We start from the raw sequence: 27,000 nt of genomic DNA, 5'->3' as shown, positions 1-27,000 counted from the left end.
TACAATATACTTTCCTATGAACTCCTTATGCTTTAGATTAGTCTTATTTAAATTTCCCTAGCATTTTTATGGAATTAAAAGTGCTTTGAGTTTTGTGGCAAATATATAGATTTGTTTCCTTCTAAACATATTTATTATCATATGAAGCAAATGATCTCCGATTTAAAAGGAGATTGGGAATCTTCTAGCTTGTCATCAAATGCAGAGATTTTTTTCTACACAAATGTGCACCTGGCACTTAAGATGAATCCTTCTGTTGGAATATTTTGTATCTCACAAGTCAGTAAGTCAGTCTATCACTGAGTAGTATCTAATTATTGGAAATATCTTTTTCATGTTGAATGCAAATCTATTCATTTTTATGTATTTTTATTTATTTATTTACGGCTGCACTGGGTCTTCATTGTTGCACACAGGCTTTCTACCCATTTTTTCTTAAATTTTTCCTTTTTGATAAATGTAGTACATGACGGTTCTTTAAAATTTGTAGGCTGACATTATGCCTTCCTTTAGATATAATGTTCTCCAGTCTCAGAACTCCAACTCTTGATGATTTCTAAATCCCTGAAATTCCTGGTTGCTTTCTGTTGGATGCAGATTTTTGGGTCAACGTTCAACATACATAGTGGCATCCAGAATTAAACACTATGCATCAAACATAGTCCAACTGAGATTTTTCTATAATTTTATTCATTTTGTGTATATACAAATGGTATAATATACTGAAAAGAACGCCATTTATGAGGCCATAAGACCTAGAATTCCATCTCAGTCCTGCTATGATTTAGCAACTGAAACCTGAGCGACACAGCCACAATGGCCACACACTTGTGTGTGTGTGTAACATGTGTGTGCAGAGAATGGTGCCAGCTGGGTTTCAATCACTTAGGTCAGGGGTCCCCAACTCCCAGGCCATGGACTAGTAATGGTGAAGCTACCTCTGTTGCTTCCCATGACTTTCTCCCCATCGCTTGCATTACCACCTGAACTACTCCTCCCTCAACCCCTGTACCTCCATCCCTGGAAAAATTGTCTTCCACGAAATTGGTCTCTGGTACCAGAAAGGCTGGAGACTGCTGTCCTAGGTAAGGGATCAAAAGTATGCTCTCTGAAGAAATGAGAGAAAAGGCATAGGATTCAGAGTGGTCATTGGCAGGTGTGAAGTACAAGGCCATTCTTCTACAGTTCACTCAAATGCAGCTATAGCTTTGTCTCCCTTGATAGAGTATCAGAAATTTCTTCTTTGGGGAAAGTAACTAGCCTAAAAGAAAGACCTCTACACACTGGCATTTGGGCATCACCCCCAACCCCACACCACAGTGAAATGGGACAACTTCCTTGTAAAAGCAACTGAAGCCTGCCAATCAACAAGATCTGTACATGTATGTCCATAAACTGGCACTCCAGTTTCCCACGAGCATGTGTAAACTAATAGGGGAAGATTGCCGATTGCATAAAGAAAGGCTCCAACATAGAAGAGAAGATGAAAATAACCAGTTAAAAGAACAACACCCTGGAGAAAATCAATAACACAGAGACTGCATAAAAGTGAACCTCTGAACTTGAATTATTCTCTGTGCTGATTATTTTTCACTGCCACACCTCCAATGCATTCTACATACTTCTGTGCCCTGCCCTGGGACCAAGTCCTGCAAACTGTATCACTTTGGCAGGTTTCCAGATGGGTTAAGTTGTTTGTTTGTTTGTTTCTGGGGTTTTCTTTGGCTGTACCATGCGGCATGTGGAACTTCCCCACCCAAGGACTGAACCCTCACCTTCTGAACTGGAAGCATGGAGTCTTAACCAGTGAACAACCAAGGAAGTCCTTCCAGATGGGTTTAGTCTGACAAAACGCTAGTGTTCAGGAGGAAGAAGTTAGTGGTATTTCTTCCTCATTTCCCTCTCTCTCTTGGTGAGGAGAGGCAATAGCTGAATTCCTGGCAATATCTGAATTTCTCTGCAAGTAATAAAAAGGTCATGGCCAGGGGTAGGAGCTATAAACTTCTCCTTGGCTCTCACTATAACCATTAAAGCTACTTCTTCCTTTAATTCTTCCACCCTGGCAGTAGCAAAGTCTCACTGTGGGCGTACTCTGGAGCCTAAAACTTTTCTGAGCCTTCACCCTGTTCATATCTCTGCAAGTTCCCTCTTTTCCTTCTTCTTCTTCTTCTTCTTCTTCTTCTTCTTTTTTTTTTTTTTTTTTAGCAGTTTGAGAGATTTAATCTTGCTTTTTGGTTTATTGGAGTATAGTTGCTTTACAATATTGTGTTAGTTTCTGCTGTACAATGAAGTGAATGAGCTATATTTTTAACACTATGTGAGGAATAAATCCTGAGGTGAATTTTGCCTCCTGCCAAGACTCAATGTGCCCCAGTATTTTAGAGAAATATGAGATATTTTATTAATAAAATAAGAACTGAGAAATATGAGATATTTTATTACTTAAAACAGAATGCTACAAAAAAGAAATGATCATACTAGTAGAAATATTTCATGAAAGTTAAAAAACTATGGCTAAAATATTCATCAAAATTTCATTAGAAGGGTAGGAAGGAAATCTCTCATAAAAATAGAATGGGAGAGGTAGAGGCCCAAGGTGAAGGAGGGGACAGAGAAGTTTAAGAGACTCAATGCGTAACTCTTGTAGGTTCAACATCCAGCCAATAAGAACCACATGAAGACAGAATAAAAGAAAACAGAAACAAGAAAATGAATACAGAAAAAAGTTAAGAAAATCAACATGCTGAAAAACTAATTTCTTTTGATGTATCACAAATTTATATTTAAAACAGACCTATTGCTATGTACTATTAGCAACCAACAAGTACACTGAAGCATTAAAGTTGGGAGAATATATTATTTTTAGCTTGAATTTCAAAAAAAGTCAGTTACGTACTTGAAGTTAATAATGTTTTATTAATGCTACCAATCTGTAACTCTGTTGCTAATTTTTAATTTCATTATGTAATTTTCTCATTCATAACCTGGGGCAATTTTTGCATATACAGCTAGATATTATAAAGAAACATGTCTACCAAATGCAAATTCAGCCTTAAATTAATCAATTCCATTTATCTTTGTGATAGGTCCACCTTGGTTATAAAAGTATGTTCTTGTATATGTACAAATATATTTATATTTTTACTATTAACTATAAAATAGTTAAACTACTTCTACTAATGAAAGAGCAGATGAAGTTAAGTCCAGTGTTGTCTGGTCTTGAATTGTGTAACACAATTCAAATGCAAAACATATTCTGATATAGACTATATTTTACCAATTTATTTTCTGTAAATTATTTTACCTTGCCCCAAAACAGAGGAATGCATTTGAAATCCAGAAACTACACATTTTAATGCTTGCTGGTATAAGTAATTGGGCTATATCATAATTGCTTTGACGCAATAGCAAAGTCTAAAATATAATCTTGAAAACGCATCACATAAAAATATTGCCCTAAGTAAATGTAAAGTAACTTTTGTCCTAGGCAAATGCTGAAAATCAGTATGCTGACTGAACAAATATCACATGCAAGTCACTGTATACGGAAAGTATCCTCTAAAGTGGTTTCCTACAGTCCCCATTCCGGAATTCATCCTTTGTGCAGTCCTCCTCCTTGAGTGGGATGAACCTAGTCTCTTGGTTTAAATGAACAGGAACACAGCATAAGTGATGAGATGTCCCTTCTGACATTAGGTTATCAAAAGAGCATGGCTCTCATCTTGGCTATTTCTCCTGTTCGCTTATTCACTTGCTCTGAGGGAAGCCAATTTCCAAGTTATAAGCTGTCCTATGGAGAGAGAGGTCCACAGAGCAAGAAATAGGGATGCCAGTGGCCAGCAAGCAGAGGAATTGAGGCCCATGTGAGTGAACTTGGAAGTGGATCATTCCCCAGTTGAACCTCCATATGAGACCCCAGCTCTGGCTGGGAATAAGAGGGTAACCTCATGAGAGCTAAGGCCTAGAGTAAAGTCCCTCTCAGATTCCTGCTGGACAAAATGATGAGGTCATGAATGTGTACTGTTTTAAGTTGCTTCGGGTGGAATTTGTTGTGAAGGAAAAGGGTAAAGTTCTGATTCCAGTGATTTTCTATGAAAAATAGAATAAAGTTACAATCCTCCCCCAAATGTTGCATATTCTTCTGTGAAAAAGAAGAAAACTTTCTCTCAGCAAAATTAACATCCTGATTGGTGATTTTAAAACTTACCAGACTATTTAAATGTATTATGAACCATGCAATTGAACGTGCATGCCAAAACACAGTTATAATCATGCCACTGCTCTTCTTAAAAAGGAAGTCCACTCCAATCTTAAATGTGGCCTAAAATGCCCTAGTGTGGTATGGTCCCTTCTATATTTATCCCTACCCAATTCTTCCATTATGCTCCATGAACTAACCTGAGTCAAATGTCATGTATTAATATCATAACTTCTATACAAACTTCAGGGCCTAGGTTCATGGCCTCTGAGAAGCAACCTGAATCCCCAGCTTCCATTCCACTGGTGTAGTGACCTACACCAAACACTTCTGCCACGGGTGTTCCTCTGTTCTACACAATGCCACATTTTTACTGCATTTATAAAATTATTGATGTAACAGAAAGGAAAAATACTGTGATTTACAATAAAAAGTTAACGATATATTTTCATCTTCGAGATAGAGTAAGATTATCTCTACTCACTTCTCTCTTAAACTTCTATAAAATAAAAAAGGCAATAAGAAATACAAAATACAATTTTATCATCAACAAAATCAGCAAGCACTTGTAATAATACATATATATGAAGAAGTGCCACCAAGAATAGTGAAAATTCATCTAGGATTGGAAATATTATAGAGATAAGATACTTAAAGATGCAGACATCAGACAGATGGGCCAGGTGCAAAATTCTTAAGACTAGGTGGCATATCCTGATGAGAAAAATAGCACTGCCCACCTTACTCAAGAGAAAAAGACTGTGGAGCAAAGTGTGGCTATGGCTAATTCCATGAACTAGACCAGAGACAAGCAGAGGAGGTAGGACTAAGTGATGAGAGGCACAGGAATGCCATCTATGCCACAGATCTCGAAGAAAGGAGAATCTAAAAGCAATCATCAGTCTTATAACTCCCAATCACTGTCAACTTAAAATGAACAAAAAAGCTAAGCCAGTTTACATACACAGAGATACATATCATGTAGGGCTGTACTGTGAGCTACAGGGACCTCTCACCCTTCCTAGACCACGGCCTTGGCCCTTCCCCTACACTATCTTTTTACAATACCCATTTCCAGATAAAAATAACAATGATGACAGCAACAACAAAGAAGCTATAAATATTCTATCAATAAATACAAGAACAAAGAGGGGGTAGATGATTAGGAAACTAATCACTGATGGAAAATATACACCTAAAAACATGCGGCCGCTGAGGTAGAAATGGTGAGGGACAAAGATGGTGGGGGACAAAGAGGTCTGGGGTGCCACAGTCCATGGAGACACAAAGAGTCGGACACGACTTGGTAACTGAACAACAATAACTAAGGCAGAAATAAAATAAGTCGGTATTATGATACAGAATATGAGGCTAAACTAAATTGCCATCATGGATGCACCACACTCTCTAGTGACTAGAGACATTCTCTGTAAAATGAGGAACAAAATAAGGATAAATTGAAATACCTACTGAACAGAAGAAACAGGCCTTTCTAAAATCACCTTCCACATATTTGTCTCTTTGAGGATCTTCTCCCATTCAGGGATAGGACTTGTATGAAGCAAACAAGACTTGCTTCAAAAATACAACATTTAAGGATACACTTACAGGGTTGAGAAAGTGCAAGATTGGCACCTCATGACCTTGACAGTAAATGCCTCTTTAATCCTGGTGCCTTAAGATTGAGGCAAGATCCCCTTGCCTCATTCAGGCCCAGTCCTGCTCAAATTCTCCCTCTTGCATTTTCCACTAGCTCTTTCCTCCTGACAAGCTCGAGTATGCCATTTACAGATAGCCAGCTCATCTCTAGAATCTGGACTTCTCAGATAGAAATTAAGGGGCTTCCCTGGTGGCTCAGGCAGTCAAGAATCCACCTGCAATGCAGGAGACCTGGGTTCAATTCCTGCATCGGAAAGATACCTGGAGAAGGGAATGGCAACCCACTCCAGTATTCTTGCCTAGAGAATTCCACAGACAGAGGAGCCTGGCAGGCTACAGTCAATGGGGTCACAAAGAGTTGGACATGACTGAGTGACTCAAACACACAGGAAGAAATTAAATATCAGCCCCTGTGGCCCACATGTTTCTGAGTCTTCCAACTTCTCTCATTAACTAAACCCTATTCCAACCTTCCCAAATCTTTATTGCTGCTTCCAAAGATATCAATCTTACAAATTCCCCATACTTAATCTTCAAAGACCAGACCCTTTTATACCCACATATATGGAAGAAAGTTAAAATTTGGGAAGAGAGTTTCCAGATTTTTCTTCTGATATATATGATTGTAAAGTATCAGACAACATCTTTGTCTTAACAACTTAATATTGACTGTTTTCTCTAGTTTAAAAAATATTAAGAGTAAAATGAGATAATGTGTGTGAAAACTGAAAGTAAAACTATTACATAAATGCCAACTATGATTCATCACTATTTCCTTTTTACCTAAATCTATTATAAACGTATGTCACTTCTAAGTTACTAGAATGGGGCAATATTATAAGAAGAAAAGACTGGCTATTTTTGAAGAAATGTGAAAACTTACTACACAGAACTTTGGTAAAGACGATTGAACAGTGTTACAATAACTTATAACCTATAGAAGACATCGTCCTAAGGCCTAAATTCAGGTGTTTTCTATGTGCTTAAAGAAATGAAAACTGACAGTAAAGCAGTCCATTTTAATGTGTTCCGTAATATTTTCTTCTTTGAGAGGCAAGTTCTTGACACTGAACATGTTTTGAGGATTGTTGTGCATAAGGCTTCATCTATGTAATTATTTACGGATAAATCCATTTCAAAAGGAGGTAATTTTACTAAGCTATTTGCATAGTACAAGACAGGCCTGCTATACACATGTACATGTAATTTACAGTCAAAAGTACAAGATATTTAAAAATAAAACAGCCATAAATGGATAAGATAAAAAGAAAAAAAATCTCTATCTCATCAATAAATTTGTGCCTAAAATATCACTTAGCTTTAAAGAAACTATTCCTAAGTCTGATAATGATCCACACCCACAGAGTAACCTTTCTAAAACTGTCACTAGTGGACTGGTGATCATACTACTCACCGAATCGCATCATTGGTCTCAGAAACAGCTTTCAGGTACTCCTTCAAATAATAATAATTAAAGCAGTATTTCCGGATCTTATACCCCCGCCATCGCCTCTGAATCTATTGATGTAAATAAAAAGATAAAATATGTCAGTGAACATTTTTAGAAAAAAAAATTAATAGTTCTTCAAAATCAGGTTAATGTTGGATGATGATTAAATCTTATCAAATAAATTCTTAGGCTTTTCTACTATTGTAAAGAATCCACCTGCAGTGCGGGAGACCTGGGTTCAATCCCTGGGTTGAGAAAATACTGTGGATGAATGCACGACAACCCCCTCCAGTATTCTTGGGCTTCCCTGGTGACTCAGACTGTAAAGAATCCACCTGCAGTGTGGGGAGACCTGGGTTCAATCCCTGGGTTGAGAAGATACCCTGGACAAATGTATGACAACCCCCTCCAGTACGCTTGCCTGGAGAATCCCCATAGACAGAGGAGCCTGGCAAGCTGCAGCCCATGGAGTCACAGTCGGCCATGACTGAGAAGCACACACACAAATGTAACAGTTTGTTGTGTAGTTGCTAGCTGTGTTTCTTTTTTGACCCCATGGACTGTAGCCCATCAGGCTCCTCTGTCCATGGGATTTCCAGGCAAGAATAATGGAATGGGTTGCCATGTCCTTTTCCAATAACAGTATATATGGTTGCAAATATAGGTTTACTCATATATTTATAATAAAATATTATAAAGACAAAAACATACTCAAGGTTACTATAATTTATTTTATAACATTTATAGTGGTTTTAAAAATACTATGTGTGAAATTAAGTATTGAAAGATCAAAACTTTGCTTTACTGATTCCTACCACTTCCACTTCCTCATGAGACGGATTTTTTATTTTTTTAATAACCAACTGGCTGGAAGATTGTATTTTGTCTCATTGAAATCAATGTTTTTAATGGACTTTTTAAATACAGTTGTATCAAAATCTTTAAAGAAAATGTTTTCTTGTACCTTCATCTGCTGTTAAGTCACTTCAGTCCTGTCCGACTCTGTGTGACCCCATGGACTGCAGCCTACCAGGCTCCTCCGTCCATGGGATTTTCCAGGCAAGAGTACTGGAGTGGGTCGCCATTGCCTTTTCCTGTACCTACATCATCACATTTTAATTCTTCTTTTACTAAATCACTGCAGATGGTGACTGCAGCCATGACATTAAAAGACACTTACTCCTTGAAAGAAAAGCTATGACCAACCTAGACAGCATATTAAAAAGCAGAGACATTACTTTGCCAACAAAGATCCACCTAGTCAAAGCTATGGTTTTTCCAGTAGTCATGTATGGATGTGAGAGTTGGATTGTAAAGAAAGCTGAGCACAGAAGAATTGATGCTTTTGAGCTGTGGTGTTGGAGAAGACTCTTGAGAGTCCCTTGGGCTGCAAGGAGATCCAAACAGATCATCCTAAAGGAAATCACTCCTGAATATTCATTCGAAGGACTAATGCTGAAGCTGAAACTCCAATTCTTTGGCTACCTGATGCAAAGAACTGACTCATTGGAAAAGACCCGGATGCTGGGGACAATTGAAGGCAGGAGGAGAAGGGGACGACAGAGGTTGAGATGGTTAGATGGCATCACCAAATCAATGGACATGAGTTTGTGTAAACTCTGGGACTTTGCAATGGACAGGGAGGCCTGGTGTGCTGCAGTCCATGGGGTCACAAAGAGTCGGACATGATTGAGTGACTGAACTGAACTAAACAATGACAATATTTAACATTTACTGAGTTATTATTATATGTGGGGCACTATTCTAAGGATTTTGCTTGTATTTATGCATTTAATCTTTAGACCATTCCTATGAGATAAATAGAGAAGGAAATGGCAACCCACTCCAGTATTCTTGCCTGGAGAATCCCATGGGCAGAGGAGCCTGGCAGGCTACAGTCCATGAGGTTGAAAAAGAGTCAGACATGACTGAGCGACTGAACAATGAGATAAGTACTCTCTTCACCTTATTTATAGATGAGAAACTGCTAAAAGGAAAATATTCAGTTTTCCCATAATTATACAGCTATTATAATTGTACAGTTTTCCCATAATTATACAGCTATTAGTGATGGATTTAAGAATCAAATTAGAACTTCAGGGGGCCTGTTCTCTAAACCATTGCAATACAGAACTGTGAACAAGGGGAACTGCAATTTTCAATGAACAAACATTTGTTTAAAGTATCTAGTTTTTTTAGATAAGAGGAATGTTGGTATCTAAAGAACATACTTATTAAATGGGCTACCAAATGTCTTCAAAGCCCCAATAATCATAAGAAAAATCAATCACTTTAAACTTTATGTTTCCTAGCATAACTGCTATTAGAAAAACTCAAAACAAAACTTTAATATGTAGATCCTGATTCTGTGGAAAACTGAAAGTCTGTAGTACAAAATACCTCAACTTCTTTAAAGGAGTAGAAGAAGAAGAAATAGAAAAAATTAGAAAAAAATGGTGACTTAGCCTTGCATAAAGACTCAACTTCATTCTTTAAAATTTTCAAGTAATTTGCATATATTTATAAATTATTCACACACTCCAATATTTTGACCACCTGATACAAAGAGCCAACTAATTGGAAAAGACCCTGTTGCTGGGAAAGATTGAGGGCAGGAGGAGAAGGGGGTGACAGAGGATGAGATGGTTGGATGGCACCACCGACTCCATGGACATGAGTTTAAGCAAACTCCCTGGTGGCTCAGATGGTTAAGCATCTGCCCGCAATGTGGGAGACCTGGGTTCAACCCCTGGGTCGGGAAGATCCCCTGGAGAAGGAAATGGCAACCCACTCCAGTACTCATGCCTGGAAAATTCCATGGATGGAGAAGCCTGATGGGCTACAGTCCATGGGGTCACAAAGAGTCGGACACGACTGAGTGACTTCACTTTCTGGAAGATAATGACAGGGAAGCCTGGCATGCTGCACTCCATGGGGTCAGAGTTGGACATGACTTAGTGACTTAATAACACACATGATGAACAATTTTCTTTGGATATGAAGTCCTTCCAATGTTTTGCACAGTTAGCTGGGCTAGGAACACACATCTTCTTTAAACATCTCTTTTTTTTCCATAGGAAAAAGTGACTAATAAGAGACTGAACTTTAGTCCACTGAGTTTTATCTAAAAAGCCTAAGGTTTTTAAGCTAAATATGTTGAGTTTAAAATCTTTATAACTTGAATGCTGAATCTATATGAATAAACAGGGAAAAAATGTCTTACTTGAATTGTGATCCCCTAATTTTCTCTGTTTTAAAATATGGCCAGTTAAAAGGTATTTTACAATCTGAAATATTAAATGTGAAGACTTTGAAGAAATGTTTAGTCAACCACCTAGTATAAGAATGACTAAAATAATTGAAGAGATGCTAAACCACTTATTGTTCATACTGTAAGAACAATTAAATAGAGAAATTAGTTCTGGAAAGTAAAACTAAGTAGAGTTACAAGCTAGCGTACCAATGCTAGCATAACAGTGCCTTTCTAAATATTTTTCAAATGATCTTATTTTAGAGCTTTATTCTCTAAATTAAGAAAAATTAATTTTTCTAGAGTTCTATTTTACCGTCTGAGCCACCAGGGAAGCCCAGTTTAGAAACTATCTTCCTCTAATTTGACAAACATCATATTACGGCTGGCAAAGAAATGGAAGGGATTGATACAAAAAGCATTTCCCTAATGAAAAAGAATAATCTATTGGAATACATATACATATATAAATCATACATGCAAATAATGACTATTTTCCTGGCTTATTTAACTTAATCATTACAGTATCATTCTGAGGTGGAGATTATCATTAGCTTTCTGTGATAGAAGAGGAAATTGATGCTTAGAGAGCTTAAATAAATGCCTGAGGTTATACATTAATAGCTGGTTGGATGGCTTCACATGAATCTCAGCTTACTTTTATTGCATATACAGTAATAATTATATTAAACACAGGAATACTTACAAACAAAAGCGCTGATAGACTATCCATCATCAGCAATAGAAATGACTCAGGAAGCATGGGAAAATATTAGGATATCAAACAGTGTTAAGGGGTGGACTACCTACTACATAGAAACACCATTAAATTCTAAATAAGATTAGATGTGTCAGAAAACATAAAAGGTGCATGCTGAAGTCCTGAGAAGGAAAGATAGTGGTTTATGTTTAGGTCGTGGCAGAGTAGTGGGGAGAAGCTAAAAGGGCTTCACTTGGAGAGAAGCTGAAAGGACAGAGTCTGCAGCGGGCTGAAAAATCTGTGCCCATAGCCAGAGAACTAAAGGAAGCCCCTGGGATGGACTCCTTCCCACTCCACAGGGAGCAACCCCCAGAAACAGCACCAGCCACATCCACAGAGTCCACAAATGCACTCTCAGAGAGTCTCGTAATGCCCTAAGTCCCTAGACATCCACCCAAAATCACGCTACAATTCCTTTCTAGATATTATGCTAACTGCCTTAATTTTCATGGTATCCTTGTGAATAGGGCACGATCTCCATGTTAAAAATAAAGAAACTGAGGTTAAGTAACGTGATCGAGGTCACAGCATCACCAGTAAAACAGTAAATGGCAGAACTGGGATACAAACTCTGCTCTGTCTTATTCCAGAGACCAGGCTCTTTCCACTAAAACATCTGATGAAGGCACTGTATAAAGAGAAAGAGTGTGCACATGTTCTTTCATTTAATATGCATTGTATTTTTTTTTTTACATTAGAGGAAGTCCAGTTTAACCAATATTTATTTAATGGACATGAGTTTGAGCAAACACCAGGAGATGGTAAAGAACAGTGAAGCCTGGCATGCTGCAGTCCATGGGGTCAAAAAGAGTCAGACACGACTTACTGACTGAACAACAATTGATATAAGATATAATATAGCTGGGCTTCCACTATACTTCTTGCTATAGGAACAAATATCATCTTAAATTTTGCCTAAATTTCCTATTGCTATCCCAGTACAAGTGAATAGACTTGGAGAAGGCAATGGTACCCCACTCCAGTACTCTTGCCTAGAAAATCCCATGGATGGAGGAGCCTGGTAGGCTGCAGCCCATGGGGTTGCTAAGAGTCAGACACGACTGAGCGACTTCACTTTCACTTTTCACTTTCATGCACTGGAGAAGGAAATGGCAATCCACTCCAGTATTTTTGCCTAGAGAATCCCAGGGATGGGGGAGCCTGGTGGGCTGCCGTCTATGGGGTCGCACAGAGTCGGACACGACTGAAGCGACTTAGCAGTGAATAGATTTGATTTTTTAAAAAACAAAATATTTTCAAGAGGCAAGATGATTTTTGATAATGTTCTTCTTAATTTCAAGGTGAGTGGGTTACAGTTTTCCAAAAAAGGGCTAGTGTTCATGTCCTTCAAAGTAATTAGCAACTTTCAGAAGTGATAGGTATAAAACAATTATTGTCATTGATCAGCTCTGAATAGATAATTTTAAACAAAGTCACTGCATGCTCAGCAGATTACAGCTTGTTAACCGGCAAGTTCTAAATGACCTCTTAAGCTAGTCAAATCAATGATGCATATTCCTCATTAAGTAACATCAAAATGTAAGTGGTCTTATAAATAATGTTTATTTTAAGCACTAAAATAAATGGCAAAACCTTGATATATCAAAAGCCATCTGTTCATAGAAAATATTTTCCCTCCATTGGGTTTATTATTATTCCTCAAAATTCATAGTAATCTTAATGTTGTCAAAAGAGAGAAAAAACATTTTCACACCTAAAATTAAAATCAAAATATGAAAGACAAATTCACTGATGATAACCTGCCTAGGACTAAAGCTCTAGTTGTACATAAGAGCATTTAAACAGGACTCTCATTCATAACATTACTTTTACTTATTTGAATGTTGAACAGTCTGAAAAGACTATACAGTAAGAACAAAAAAGTGGGTTTACCAAATTTTGAAAGATGGGGTGTTTAAAACTAGTAACATCAAAGTTTTCATTCTCAATGTCACCATATTATCATGTCAGTATGTAGAAAAATAGACATGTTTTTAAACTAGAAATATATATATTTTTAACTAGATGTTTTTAGCTATCTGGAGATTTTGGATAATTATTTCATATGCAGTTTATTCTCTTTAATATTCTGTTTCCCTACTCTACTGGTCTTTGTACTTCTTTTCTCTACAAATTTCTTTAATCATTTCACAAAGACATTGATACCAGAAGCAGTAGGAGGGAGAAAGAAATAATTTTTCGCATGGGGATGGAACATTTTAATCTGCCTACCATCCAGCAAAAGCTAGGATTTATCTAGAGGATCCCTTCCCCTCATTCCTTAGGCCGACATTTTGGGATAGATTCTTCCATGTGAATGACACTGTGTCTTACTTGCTTTGTATTCTTAGAACCCAACGTATAATATAGTAAGTAGGAGAACATCAGGGCTTCCCTGGTTGCTCAATAATAAAAAAATTTCCTGCCAATGCAGGGGTCATGGCTTCCAACCCTAGTCCAGGAAGATATGATATGCTGAAGGACAACTAAGCCCATGTCCACAACCGTTGAGCCAGTGCTCTAGAGTCTGTGAGTCACAGCAACTGAGCCCATGGACAGCAATTACTGAAGCCCAACTGCCTTGAGCCCATCCTCCACAACAAGAGAAACCACTGCAATGAGAAACTGGCACTGTGCAGCTAGAAGTAGCCTCCCCTCGCCACAACAGGAAAAGGCCCGTATGCAGCCACAAAGACCCAGTGTAGCTATAAAGAAAATAAATAAGTAAATTTTTTTTAAACAGAGAATCAGTATTTTCTCCCTGAATTATTTTATCTATTTATCTCTATCTGATTTTGGAGTCATTATTCTAAACATAAATACTTCATAGTAGTATAAATATGAAAGCAGGGTTATAAATAGTTTAGGAGATTGAGATGGATCCTTATATATCTGATATATATTTAACCATTTTCTGATTAAAGCCACAGAATATAAACTTTCCTTATATTTTTTCCTACTTTAGACACAAAAAGGAAACAAAAGAAAAAGGTCAATTGATGCTTTGAGTTAGATTTTTGTAAACAAAAATTTTTATTACATAAAAGAACCAATAAATTTATGGTTATTTTGAAAATTAATTGTTTTAACTTATCTTTAAGTCTAGTGGCCCTCTTATTATTACAGCTCTTACTTTTCTTACAGTGAGGATTTCTATCTGAACTAAAATGTGTTAAGGCACTAATTTCAAGTGAAATCATTTAAATCAACTGCAACAATAAAGGTTCAGATGCCCATGAACACCATTAAGAAACTATATGTGGTTGATTGAGGACAAGGACAAGGTTTCCAGGGTAAAAGAAATTCTACCTTAAACAATTAATTATATCTGTAGTTCTTTAAAACTTACTAAGTTTTAGATTATTACCAGTTTTCATTCCTCATAGATCTTTGAAAACAAGAGGGAAAAGTCTAATGGAACATACTTTTGAAGAGAGATCTCCAAGATACTACACATTAGCACTTCTTACAATCTGCGTGCATATGAGATTATTCTGGTTGTCCAAGGACAGACAGACAAATGAGAACTCAAGATGTATCAGATGACCCAAAGGAGGCTTTTCAAAGGTATTGCAAGGAATCAATAATGCTCAGTTTGCCTTTGCTAACTTCCAAAGTCTGTGCCAAGAGGAGAGTGAAAAAGTTGGCTTAAATCTCAACATTCAGAAAATGAAGATCATGGCATCTGATCCCATCACTTCATGGGAAATAGATAGGGAAACAATGGAAACAGTGTCAGACTTTATTTTGTTGGGCTCCAAAATCACTGCAGCTGGTGACTGCAGCCATGAAATTAAAAGACGCTTACTCCTTGGAAGAAAAGTTATGACCAACCTAGACAGCATATTCAAAAGCAGAGACATTACTTTGCCGACTAAGGTCTGTTTAGTCAAGGCTATGGTTTTTCCTGTGGTCATGTATGGATGTGAGAGTTGGACTGTGAAGAAAGCTGAGCACCAAAGACTTGATGCTTTTGAACTGTGGTGTTGAAGAAGACTCTTGAGAGTCCCTTGGACTGCAAGGAGATCCAACCAGTCCATTCTGAAGGAGATCAGCCCTGGGATTTCTTTGGAAGGAATGATGCTAAAGCTGAAACTCCAGTACTTTGGCCACCTCATGGGAAGAGTTGACTCATTGGAAAAGACTTTGATGCTGGGAGGGATTGGGGGCAGGAGGAGAAGAGGACGACCAAAGATGAGATGGCTGGATGGCATCACTGACTCAATGAACGTGAATCTGAGTGAACTATGGGAGTTGGTGATGGACAGGGAGGCCTGGCGTGCTGCGATTCATGGGGTCGCAAAGAGTCGGACACTACTAAGCAACTGAACTGAACTGAACTGAAAGTCTGTGCCAGACTATGGCTCCTCATTAAGCTGAGTTTATTGAAGACCAGTATAGTCTAAAAGTTAATGGATAAAGAGAGAGAGCTGCAGTTGAAGAATAGCAGTCCCGATAACTATTTGGTGGGGCTTCTAAAGTTTTAACAAAGTTGGAATCCTCTGTTCCTTAATTTTTCAGAGTCCAAAACAGATAAGGTGGAGGTTCAAATACAACCAAATTACAACTTTTGGATCACAAAAATCTATGTGATCTGCATCTTGCAACATCTTATACAGAAATTCATTTTAAATTGTATCAAGAATGGTATTTAATCTGGGGTTATGATGGATGTCAAATTCTGTGTTAACAATAGCAATATGTGAAGACTGCAGCTCAAATATTCACTTATAAGGTGAGGTTTTTCATACTAAGCCATCCAATTCGGCCTACAGGGGGAAGTACGTGACACTGAACTGGGATGTCTCAACTTAGTTTTCTACAAATTATCACTAAATTTAGAATTCCCTGAATGGAAGGTGCTACCGTAAAAATGTTCATGAATTATCAGGGCAAGGGGTTCAGTTTACCAGAGTGAAAGTAATAAAATTTCCCTAAGAGCTTGGTCTAGGGTTCATATAATAGCTCTCATCCAGATTTTTGAAGAAAGGGGAGGAAGACTAGAAGTAAAGGCAAGACTATAAGTGGCTAGATATAACAGGAATGTGGGTGCCAAACCTCCTGGGTTCAGCTCCTAACACTGTCACTAGCTATGTGATGTTGGGGAGGATATCTTTTCAATTTCCCATCTTCCGAAGTGGAATTATAATGATATCCAGAGAGTTGGTCAGAAAGTGAAGAGGAACTAAAGAGTATCTTGATGAAGCTGAAAGAGGAGAGTGAAAAAGCTGGCTTGAAACTCAACATTAAAAAAAAGAAGATCCTGGCATCTAGTCCCATTCAGTCAGTTCAGTTCAGTCTTGGCGACCCAATGGACTGCAGCACACCAGCCCTCCCTGTCCATCACCCAATCCCGGAGTTTATTCAAACTCATGTCCATTGAGTTGGTGATGCCATCCAACCACCTCATCCTCTGCTGTCCCCTTCTCTTCCTGTCTTCAATCATCTCCAGCATCAGGGTCTTTTCAAGTGACTCAATTCTTCACGTCAGGTGGCCAAAGTACTGGAGTTTCAGCTTCAGTATCAGTCCTTCCTATGAATATTCAGGACTGATTTCCTTTAGGATGGACTGGTTGGATCTCCTTGCAGTCCAAGGAACTCTCAAGAGTCTTTTCCAAGACCACAGTTCAAAAGCACCAATTCTTCAGCACTCTCTTATACCCAACTCTCACATCCATACGTGACTATTGGAAAAACCATAGCTTTGACTAGATGGACCTTGGTTGGCAAAGTAATGTCTCTGCTTTTAATATGCTGTCTAGGTTGCTTATAACTTTCCTGCCAAGAAGTAAGCGTCCTTTAATTTCATGGCTGCAGTCACCATCTACAGTTATTTTGGAGCCCCCAAAAGTAAAATCTGACACTGTTTCCAATGTTTCCCCATCTATTTCCCAAGAAGTGATGGGACCAGATGCTGTGATTTCGGTTTTCTGAATGTTGAGCTTTAAGCCAACATTTTCACTCTCCTCTTTCATTTTCATCAAGAGGTGTTTTAGTTCTTCTTCAATTTCTGCCATAAGGATGGTGTCATCTGCATTTCTGAGGTTATTGAGATTTCTCCCGGCAATCTTGATCCCAGCTTGTGCTTCTTCCAGCCCAGCGTTTCTCATGATGTACTCTGCATAGAAGTTAAATAAGCAGGATGACAATATACAGACTTGATGTACTCTTCTTCCTATTTGGAACCAGTCTGTTGTTTCATGTCCAGTTCTAACTGTTGCTTCCTGACGTGCATACAGATTTCTCAAGAGGCAGTTCAGGTGGTCTGGTATTCCCACCTCTTGAAGAATTTTCCACAGTTTATCATGATCCACACAGTCAAAGGGTTTGGCATAGTCAATAAAGCAGAAATATATGTTTTTCTGGGACTCTCTTGGTTTTTCAATGATCCAGCAGATGTTGGCAATTTGACCTCTGATTCCTCTGCCTTTTCTAAAACCAGCTTGAACATTTGGAAGTTCGCGGTTCACGTATTGCTGAAGCCTGGCTTGGAGAATTTTGAGCATTACTTTATAATGTGTGAGATGAGTCCATTGTGCACTAGTTTGAGTGTTATTTGCCATTGCCTTTCTTTGGAACCGGAATGAAAACTGACCTTTTCCAGTCCTGTGGCCACTGCTGAGTTTTCCAAATTTGCTGGCATATTGAACACAGCACTTTCACAGCATCATGTTTTAGGATTTGAAATAGCTCAATTGGAATTCTATCACCTCTACTAGCTTTGTTCCTAGTGATGCTTCCTAAGGCCCACTTGACTTCACATTCCAGGATATCTGGCTCTAGGTGAGTGATCAAACCACTGTGATTATCTGGGTCGTGAAGATCTTTTTTGTACAGTTCTTCTGTGTATTCTTGCCACCTCTTCTCAATATCTTCTGGTTCTGTTAGGTCCATACCATTTCTGTCCTTTATTGAGCCAATCTTTGCATGAAATATCCCTTGGTATCTCTAATTTTCTTGAAGAGATCTCTAGTCTTTCCATTCTATTGTTTCCCTCTATTTCTTTGTACTGATCACGAGGAAGGCTTTCTTATCTCTTCTTGCTATTCTTTTGAACTCTGTATTCCGATGCTTGTATCTTTCCTTTTCTCCTTTGCTTTTCACTTCTCTTCTTTTCACAGCTATTTGTAAGGCCTCCCCAGACAGCCAGTTTGCTTTTTTGCATTTCTTTTTCTTGGGAATGGTCTTGATCCCTGTCTCCTGTACAATGTCATGAACCTCCATCCATAGTTCATCAGGCACTCTGTCTATCAGATGTAGCCCCTTAAATCTATTTCTCACTGCCACTGCATAATCATAAGGGATTTGATTTAGGTCATACCTGAATGGTCTAGTGGTTTTCCCTACTTTCTTCACTTTAAGTCTGAATTTGGCAATAAGGAGTTCATGATCTGAGCCACAGTCAGCTCCTGGTCATGTTTTTGCTGACTGTATAGATCTTCTCCATCTTTGGCTGCAAAGAATATAATCAATCTGATTTCGGTGTTGACCATCTGGTGATGTCCATGTGTAGAGTCTTCTCTTGTGTTGTTGGAATAGGGTGTTTGCTATGACCAGTGTGTTCTCTTGGCAAAACTCTATTAGCCTTTGCCCTGCTTCATTCTGTACTCCATCACCAAATCTGCCTGTTACTCCTGGTGTTTCTTAACTTCCTACTATTGCATTCCAGTCCCCTATAATGAAAAGGATATCTTTTTTGGGAGTTAGTTCTAAAAAGTCTTGTAGGTCTTCATAGAACTGTTCAACTTCAGCTTATTTTACATTACTGGTCGGGGCATAGACTTGTATTACCGTGGTATTGAATGGTTTGCCTTGGAAATGAACAGAGATCATTCTGTGGTTTTTGAAATTGCATCCAAGTACTGCATTTTGAACTCTTTTGTTGCCTATGATGGCTACTCCATTTCTTCTGAGGGATTCTTGCCCACAGTAGTAGATATAATGGTCATCTGAGTTAAATTCACCCATACCAGTCCATTTTAGTTCTCTGATTCCTAAAATGTTGATGTTCACTCTTGCTGTCTCCTGTTTGATCACTTCCAATTTGCCTCAGTTAATGAACCTAACATTCCACATTCCTATGCAATATTGCTCTTTACAGCATCAGACCTTGCTTCCATCACCAGTGTCATCCACAGCTGTGTGTTGTTTTTGCTTTGGCTCCATCTCTTCATTCTTTTTGGAGTTATTTCTCCACTGATCTCCAGTAGCATATTGGGGACCTACCAACCTGGGGAGTTCATCTTTCAGTGTCCTATCTTTTGCCTTTTCATACTGTTCATGTGGTTCTCAAGGCAAGAATACTGAAGTGGTTTGCCATTCCCTTTTCTAGTGAACCACATTTTGTCAGCGGTCCCATTCAGTTCAGTTCAGTTGCTCAGTCGTGTCCGACTCCTTGCGACCCCATGAATTGCAGCAGGCCCAGGACTCCCTGTCCATCATCAACTCCCGGAGTTCACTCAGACTCATGTCCATCGAGTCAGTGATCCCATCCAGCCATCTCATTCTCTGTCGTCCCTTCTCCTCCTGCCCCCAATCCCTCCCAGCACCAGAGTCTTTTCCAATGAGTCAACTCTTCGCATAAGGTAGCCAAAGTACTTCATGGCAAATAGATCAGGAAACAATGGAAACAGTGACAGACTTGATTTTCTTGGGCTCCAAAATCACTGCAGATGGTGACTACAGGCATGAAATTAAAAGACACTTGCTCCTTGGAAGAAAAGTTATGACAAATGTAGGCAGAATATTAAAAAGCTGAGACATTACTTTGCCAGCAAAGGTCCATCTAGTCAAAGCTATGGTTTTTCCAGTAGTCATGTATGGATATGGCAGTCGGACCATAAAGAAGGCTAAATGCTGAAGAATTGATGCTTTGGGACTATGGTATTGGAGAAGACTCTTGAGAGTCCCTTGGACTGCAGGAGATCAAACCAATCAATTCCTTTAGTCAACCCTAAAGGAAATCAATACTGGACATTCATTGGAAGGACTAATGCTAAAGCTGAAGCTCCAATACTTTGGCCACCTGATGTGATGAGAAAACTCATTAGAAAATAAGACCCTGATGCTGGGAAAGACTGAAGGCAGGAGAAGATGACAACAGAGGATCAGATGGTTGGATGGCATCACTGGCTAAATGGACGTGAGTTTGAGCAGGCTCTGGGAGTTGGTGATGGACAGGAAAGCCTGGTGTGCTGCCATGTCCTTGCAAAGAGTTAGACACAACCAAGCAACTGAAAAAAAGAAAAGAGAGTTGATCATTTCAGGAAATAGTTTAAAATATTTAAAATACTTAGGTGCCTGGAGAGCAGTAACTGGTAGGCAATTGCCAAGTCTTAATGTTGCACAGTGGTAAAGAATCCGCCTGTGAATGTGAGAGCCACAGGAGACATGGGTTCAATCCCTGGGTCAGGAAGACCCCCTGAAAAAGGAAATGGCAACCCATTCCAGTATTTTCTCCTAGAAAGTTCCATGGACATGGAGCCCAGTGGGCTACAATCCATAGTGTCACAAAGAGTCAGACAGAACTAAGTGACGAGCATACGTGCACATCATTATTATTTACCAATGGTTCTGATTTACTAAGATTTGGGAATATGTGGTATTGCAAGCTCTTTCCTCAGAGACATGCAGCTCTCACTGGCAGTTGGTTTGACTAAAGTATACCCAAGTTATCTACCAGCTATATCCATTCACGCTCGGGTAGTAAGTATGAGAATCTGGAACCATTCTATTGCAGAAATGGGGACTCAGAGACACAGTTGAGGCTAAATGGATGTATCCCTAGAAATGGAAGAATTATCTATATGTGCCATTCCATACAATAGGCTTCCCTCTAGATGGGTTTAGCGAGTAAACAAAAGCCACAGAGAAGCAAAAAATTCTGGATGTCACAAACTATAAATCAAAGTACTGGAGAAAAAGAACAAGTAAAAGACCTTTAGAACAGATAAAACAATTTCACTAAATAGCACTTTTTTTTAAACTACATGTGGGTATTTTTAAGTGGTGTTTCTACACATAAAGTAATATTGCTGTTCATCTTTATATTAGTACTATTATTAGAACACTGATTCTCTGAGTCGCCTGTTTGGAGGGTCTGAGGTGACACCCTAATGCTTAAGTCAATGCTCACTAGCATCTGAAATGGAGGGTCAGATCTATAGTCTGTGAAAAGATACACTATCATACATGTAGATGAACCAGGGAGAGAAAGAAGTTGAGCAAAGGAATCAACTCAGATATTTTCATAAGACACTAAAAGCTGTTCAGAGAGCAAGAACTGAAAAAGAAAATGTTGGAGGACAAATTTGAATGAGACCCACAATGGAGTAGACGAGATGCTGGAGGAAATGCAGAACCCTAATCTGGAGTAAATTCAAATTAAAGACCAGAAAGGCAATAAAGTGGCGCATGGAGAAACACGAGGAATAGGGCCCTGGGAGCTAAGATAAAAATTTACTGACCAAGTTATTGCTGTATTAATTGACTGTCACTGGCCAAGCTGCAAATCAGCAGCAGGGGTTTTGTACAGGCACAGTGTGGGTGCTAATAGCAGGAGATATCATAGCAGACCTCCTCCAAGCCTGTAAGTCTTATAACACTTTGGCAAGGTCCCAAAGCTCATGAGACTTTCCATTCACATTTGAATTACACTGACCAAATATTACCTTCCTCTGTGCAGTTTACCTACACCACCTAGCCTAATCAAGCACGCAAAAAAGCCTTAAAGATCTCCCAGTAAGGGCTTAAATAATTTCCAACAAGGCCACCAAGGGACTTTGACATGATTTTTTGTCTTTTAAAGAGTACTTGAAGTAAACAGTTTTTGTCTTTGTTTTTACTCCTTATTTAAAAAAGCATGAGCCAACATTCATTGATTTATTCAGGCCATTTATTTAAACACCTAGTATAAGCCAGGAACTGTAGATTCAAAGACTAAGAAGATAGGATCCAGGCCCCAAGGGATGTACAGTGTATGGGGAGTGGATACAGGCCTGTAAATTAGTAAGGATAATAAACTGTTACAGGTTCTATAACAGAAGTATGTTGATGGTAAAACAGGGACATAAAAAAAGAGAGTGATCAATTCTACATGGGTAGGGGGATCGTAAAGTCTTTAGAGAAAAGGTGACCCTTTAAAAAATAAATGCAGCAAATTGAGATATGAATAACTATGTCATTAAACAATCACATATATATAATTTATTCTTCATTATACAAAAATGACATCTATTTAGGAACGGATAAGCCACAAATGAAAATTTTGAATTCCTTCTCTTTTCAGAAATGCTCCACTGGCCTCTCACAATTGAATATAATTTGTCATGCTTGGAGTCAATAGTCAATACATAATTTGCAACTGACTCAGTATATGAAGCTGAGTAAGACAAAAGTTTTTTTTTTTTTAATTTTCTACTATATGATTTAGGTGCATATATAAAAATATACCTGTATGAATATTATTGGCCATATTTTGGCTATATATATTTTGGCCATATTTTGGCTATATTTTCTGTAGTTATCAGTTACTCTTAGAAATTCTTCCTCCTGTACACTTACTGTCACCCATATTTAAATTATTTAAAGGGTAACTCTTTTGAGCAAAATTATTTGGTAGCTTATAAACAAAAAGGCAGAGTTGTAGAGATTAGAAGTAAAACTTCAGCTGCTGGTATCCAGTTAGGGTTGTAAGCTTCGGATGTGTACAACATAGAAGGTACGTGGACCACACGTTGGGTCTCTTTAGCCTCTCACTCCCACAGAGAGCAAAATTTTCCGAGCACCGTCTTGCAAAGAAATCCACTTACAAATAGATGTGCCCATGTCCACTTACAAATAAGTTCAGTTCTGGCCATGTGATCATCTCATGCTAAAAATTAATCTTTGTTAGGCAGTCACACCAGCCTCTAAGCAAGTGAGCCTTAGTCCTGATTCCTCGTTACCAAGTTACCAAATTGACTCATCCAAATCCCTGAAGGAAGTCTTTGAACGTCTTTGCAGAGAGGAGTTTCTATTTCAAATTTCCCACAGTAGTATTTACACACTCCACAGAACCTCGCAAGAATTCCTCAGTGTCTTCAGTGGATCATTTCAACCTCTAGGTAATGCTCAAGTCTTCCTTCCTTTCACTTAATGATCACTGCATTCCCACCTTTACTCTTATCTCCTGGAATGTGTCAAAAAAAAAAAAAAAAAAAGAAAGAAAATCTGGACATAGCCAGGAGAGACTTGACTTCAAAGAATTACTGCAAGAAACTGGGGGTGAATGACTCCTGCAGGAGATGGAGGTGGACTATTGAGACACGGAGACTCTTTGGCCATAACAATTGCAAGCATGGTGGAAATTAGGCAAAAAGAGTTTTCCTTTTATAAGAAGGTATGAACATGGCTGGGAGGAACCTGATATGGGCAAGCGGAAATGAAAGGGTGGCATAATCAGATAGCAGATCAGAGAATGCTTTACCCCAAAGCCCATTCTCACGAGGAGGAACTAATGAGACTCCGTGTGCTGACTTTAGTCAAGGGCCCTGGGGGAACGGGAGAAGCTTACCCACAGCTTGGTTAATGAACCTGTTTTTTTCCAGTTGATCACTGGGGACAAACAGTTCAGCTAATCAGTTGTGAGGTGAAGGAGCAGTTTGGGGACTGTGTCTGGCTTTGTTATGGGTGAACAAGGGGGCATCTGTACCTCTTATCTAAGTCATGTGGGAAAGGGTGTTTTTTTTGTTTTTGGTTTTGGGTTTTTTTTGCAGTAAGCTGCTTCTGAAACACAAGAGTTGGGGGGCAGGGGGACAGGTGCATTCAAGTTTGCTGTTTTCTAAGATCACAGGAACAAGGCAGAGTTCAACATCTTCCACTGATATTAATCAAAGAAAAGGTGAGACTGGGCAATGAATGCTATCAGGAGTAACTGAGCAGGATACTATGGGGCCTTCATGGAAAAGAACCTCACCCCATGTCCTCCAACTGCCTCTTATTTGTAGAAAAACTCTAGCTTTCTAGGCCTTCCCTGAATTTCAAAGAGTACATTTAATCAGAGAAGTGAGAAAATGCAGAAAGAAAGGAAAACGGTCAATCAAGTAAGATATTAATAATAATTGTTTAGCCATTAAACAAAATCAAAGAACTTTAGCTCCTCCTCTAGGATTACAGCTAATATTCCAAGCCGTGCCCTTGGCTGTTTTGCAGATACTGAAACCCCCACCAGGTGGAAAAAGTGAACTGTATACTGCCCACAAGCATGGAGACCCCAGACCCACAGACCCGCTGGACCTGGAAAGTTTTCTTGACTCCCAATTACCTCACCAATAACCAGAAGAATGTCCAGGCAGAAGAATGTCCATGAGCTGACCATCCTCCCCATAATTCCCCATCCTCACACTGTCCTTAAAAACCTTTCCCTGAAAGCCTTCAGGAAGTTTGGGCCTTTTAAGCACTAGCTGCCTGGACTCCTTGCTTGGTTCCTGCAGTAAACACTGCACCTTCCTTCACCACAACCTGGTGTCAGTAGATTAGCTTCACTATCTGGGGGCACGTGGACCCAAGTTTGGTTTGGTAACATTAGGAAATACAGATTTTAGTATGATGTTTGGTTCAGTTCAGTTCAGTAGCTCAGTCATGTCTGACTCTTTGCGACCCCATGAATCGCAGCACGCCAGGCCTCCCTGTCCATCACCAACTCCCGGAGTTCACTCAGACTCACATCCATCGAGTCGGTGATGCCATCCAGCCATCTCATTCCCTGTCGTTCCCTTCTCCTCCTGCCCCTAATCCCTCCCAGCATCAGAGTCTTTTCCAATGAGTCAACTCTTCCCATGAGGTAGCCAAAGTACTGGAGTTTCAGCTTTAGCATCAGTCCTTCCAAAGAACACCCAGGAATGATCTCCTTTAGAATGGACTGGTTGGATCTCCTTGCAGTCCAAGGGACTCTCAAGAGTCTTCTCCAACACCACAGTTCAAAAACATCAATTCTTCTGTGCTCAGCCTTCTTCACAGTCCAACTCTCATATCCATACATGACCACTGGAAAAACCACAGCCTTGACTAGATGGACCTTTGTTGGCAAAGTAATGTCTCTGCTTTTCAATATGCTATCTAGGTTGGTCATAACTTTCCTTCCAAGGGGTAAGAATCTTTTAATTTCATGGCTGCAATCATCATCTACAGTGACTTGGAGCCCCCAAAAATAAAGTCTGACACTGTTTCCATTGTTTCCCTATCTATTTCCCATGAAGTGATGGGACCAGATGCCATGATCTTCGTTTTCTGAATGTTGAGCTTTAAGCCAACATTTTCACTCTCCTCTTTCACTTTCATAAGAGGCTTTTCAGTTCCTCTTCACTTTCTTCCATAAGGGTGGTGTCATCTGCATATCCAAGGTTATTGAGATTTCTCCCTGCAATCTTGATTGCAGCTTGTGCTTCTTCCAGCCCAGCGTTTCTCATGATGTACTCCATACAGAAGTTAAATCAGCAAGGTCACAATATATAGCCTTGACGCACTCCTTTTCCTATTTGGAACCAGTCCGTTGTTCCATGTCCAGTTCTAACTGTTGCTTCCTGACCTGCATATAGGTTTCTCAAGAGGCAGGTCAGGTGGTCTGGTATTCCCATATCTTTTAGAATTTTCCACAGTTGGTTGTGATCCACACTGTCAAAGGCTTTGGCATAGTCAGTAAAGCAGAAATATATGTTTTTCTGGAACTCTCTTGCTTTTTCCATGATCCAGTGGATGTTGGCAATTTGATCTCCGGTTCTTCTGCCTTTTCTAAAACCAGCTTGAACATCTGGAAGTTCACAGTTCACGTATTGCCAAAGCCTGGCTTGGAGAATTTTGAGCATTACTTTACTAGCATGTGAGATGAGTGCAATTGTGTGGTAGTTTGAGCATTCTTTGGCATTGCCTTTCTTTGGGATTGGTAGGAAAACTGACATTTTCTAGTCCTGTGGCCACTGCTGAGTTTTCCAAATTTGCTGGCATATTGAGTGCAGCACTTTCATAGCATCATCTTCCAGGATTTGAAATAGCTCAACTGGAATTCCATCACCTCCAGTAGCTTTGTTCATAGTGATGCTTTCTAAGGCCCACTTAACTTCACAGTCCAGGATGTCTGGCTCTAGGTGAATGATCACACCATCGTGATTATCTTGGTTGTGGAGGTCTTTTTCGTACAGTTCTTTTGTGTATTCTTGCCACCTCTTCGTAATATCTTCTGCTTCACTTAGGTCCATACCATTTCTGGCCCTTATCGAGCCCATCTTTGCATGAAATGCTCCCTTGGTATCGCTAATTTTCTTGAAGAAATCTCTAGTCTTTCCCATTCTGTTGTTCTCCTCTATTTCTTTGCATTGATTGCTGAGGAAGGCTTTCTTATCTCTTCTTGCTATTCTTTGGAACTCTACATTCAGATGCTTATATCTTTCCTTTTCTCCTTTGCTTTTTGCTTCTCTTCTTTTCACAGCTATTTGTAAGGCCTCCCAGACAGCCATTTTGCCTTTTTGCATTTCTTTTCCATGGGGATGGTCTTGATCCCTGTCTCCTGTACAATGTCAGGAACCTCCATCCATAGTTCATCAGGCACAGTATCAGATCTAGTCCCTTAAATCTATTTCTCACTTCCACCGTATAATCATAAGGGATTTGATTTAGGTCATACCTGAATGGTCTAGTGGTTTTCCCTA

General features: G+C 39.1%; 1 protein-coding gene across 5 annotated transcripts in view; it reads right to left on the bottom strand.

Annotated features, from left to right (window-relative positions):
- Positions 1-27,000, bottom strand: part of SPATA17 (spermatogenesis associated 17) — a 248,621-nt gene that overhangs the window by 170,425 nt on the left and 51,196 nt on the right. For all 5 annotated transcript variants that reach the window (XM_012187039.4, XM_012187041.5, XM_060396033.1 and 2 more), the window contains exon 5: positions 7,272-7,375. In XM_012187039.4, the coding sequence (XP_012042429.1) occupies positions 7,272-7,375 (104 nt within the window). The remainder of the gene's footprint in view (positions 1-7,271; positions 7,376-27,000) is intronic.

This window comes from Ovis aries, chromosome 12 (assembly GCF_016772045.2).
Source record: "Ovis aries strain OAR_USU_Benz2616 breed Rambouillet chromosome 12, ARS-UI_Ramb_v3.0, whole genome shotgun sequence".
NCBI classification, from domain to species: Eukaryota; Metazoa; Chordata; class Mammalia; order Artiodactyla; family Bovidae; genus Ovis; species Ovis aries.
Note: the sequence above shows the minus strand (reverse complement) of the source record. Positions and strands in the feature narration are given on the sequence as shown.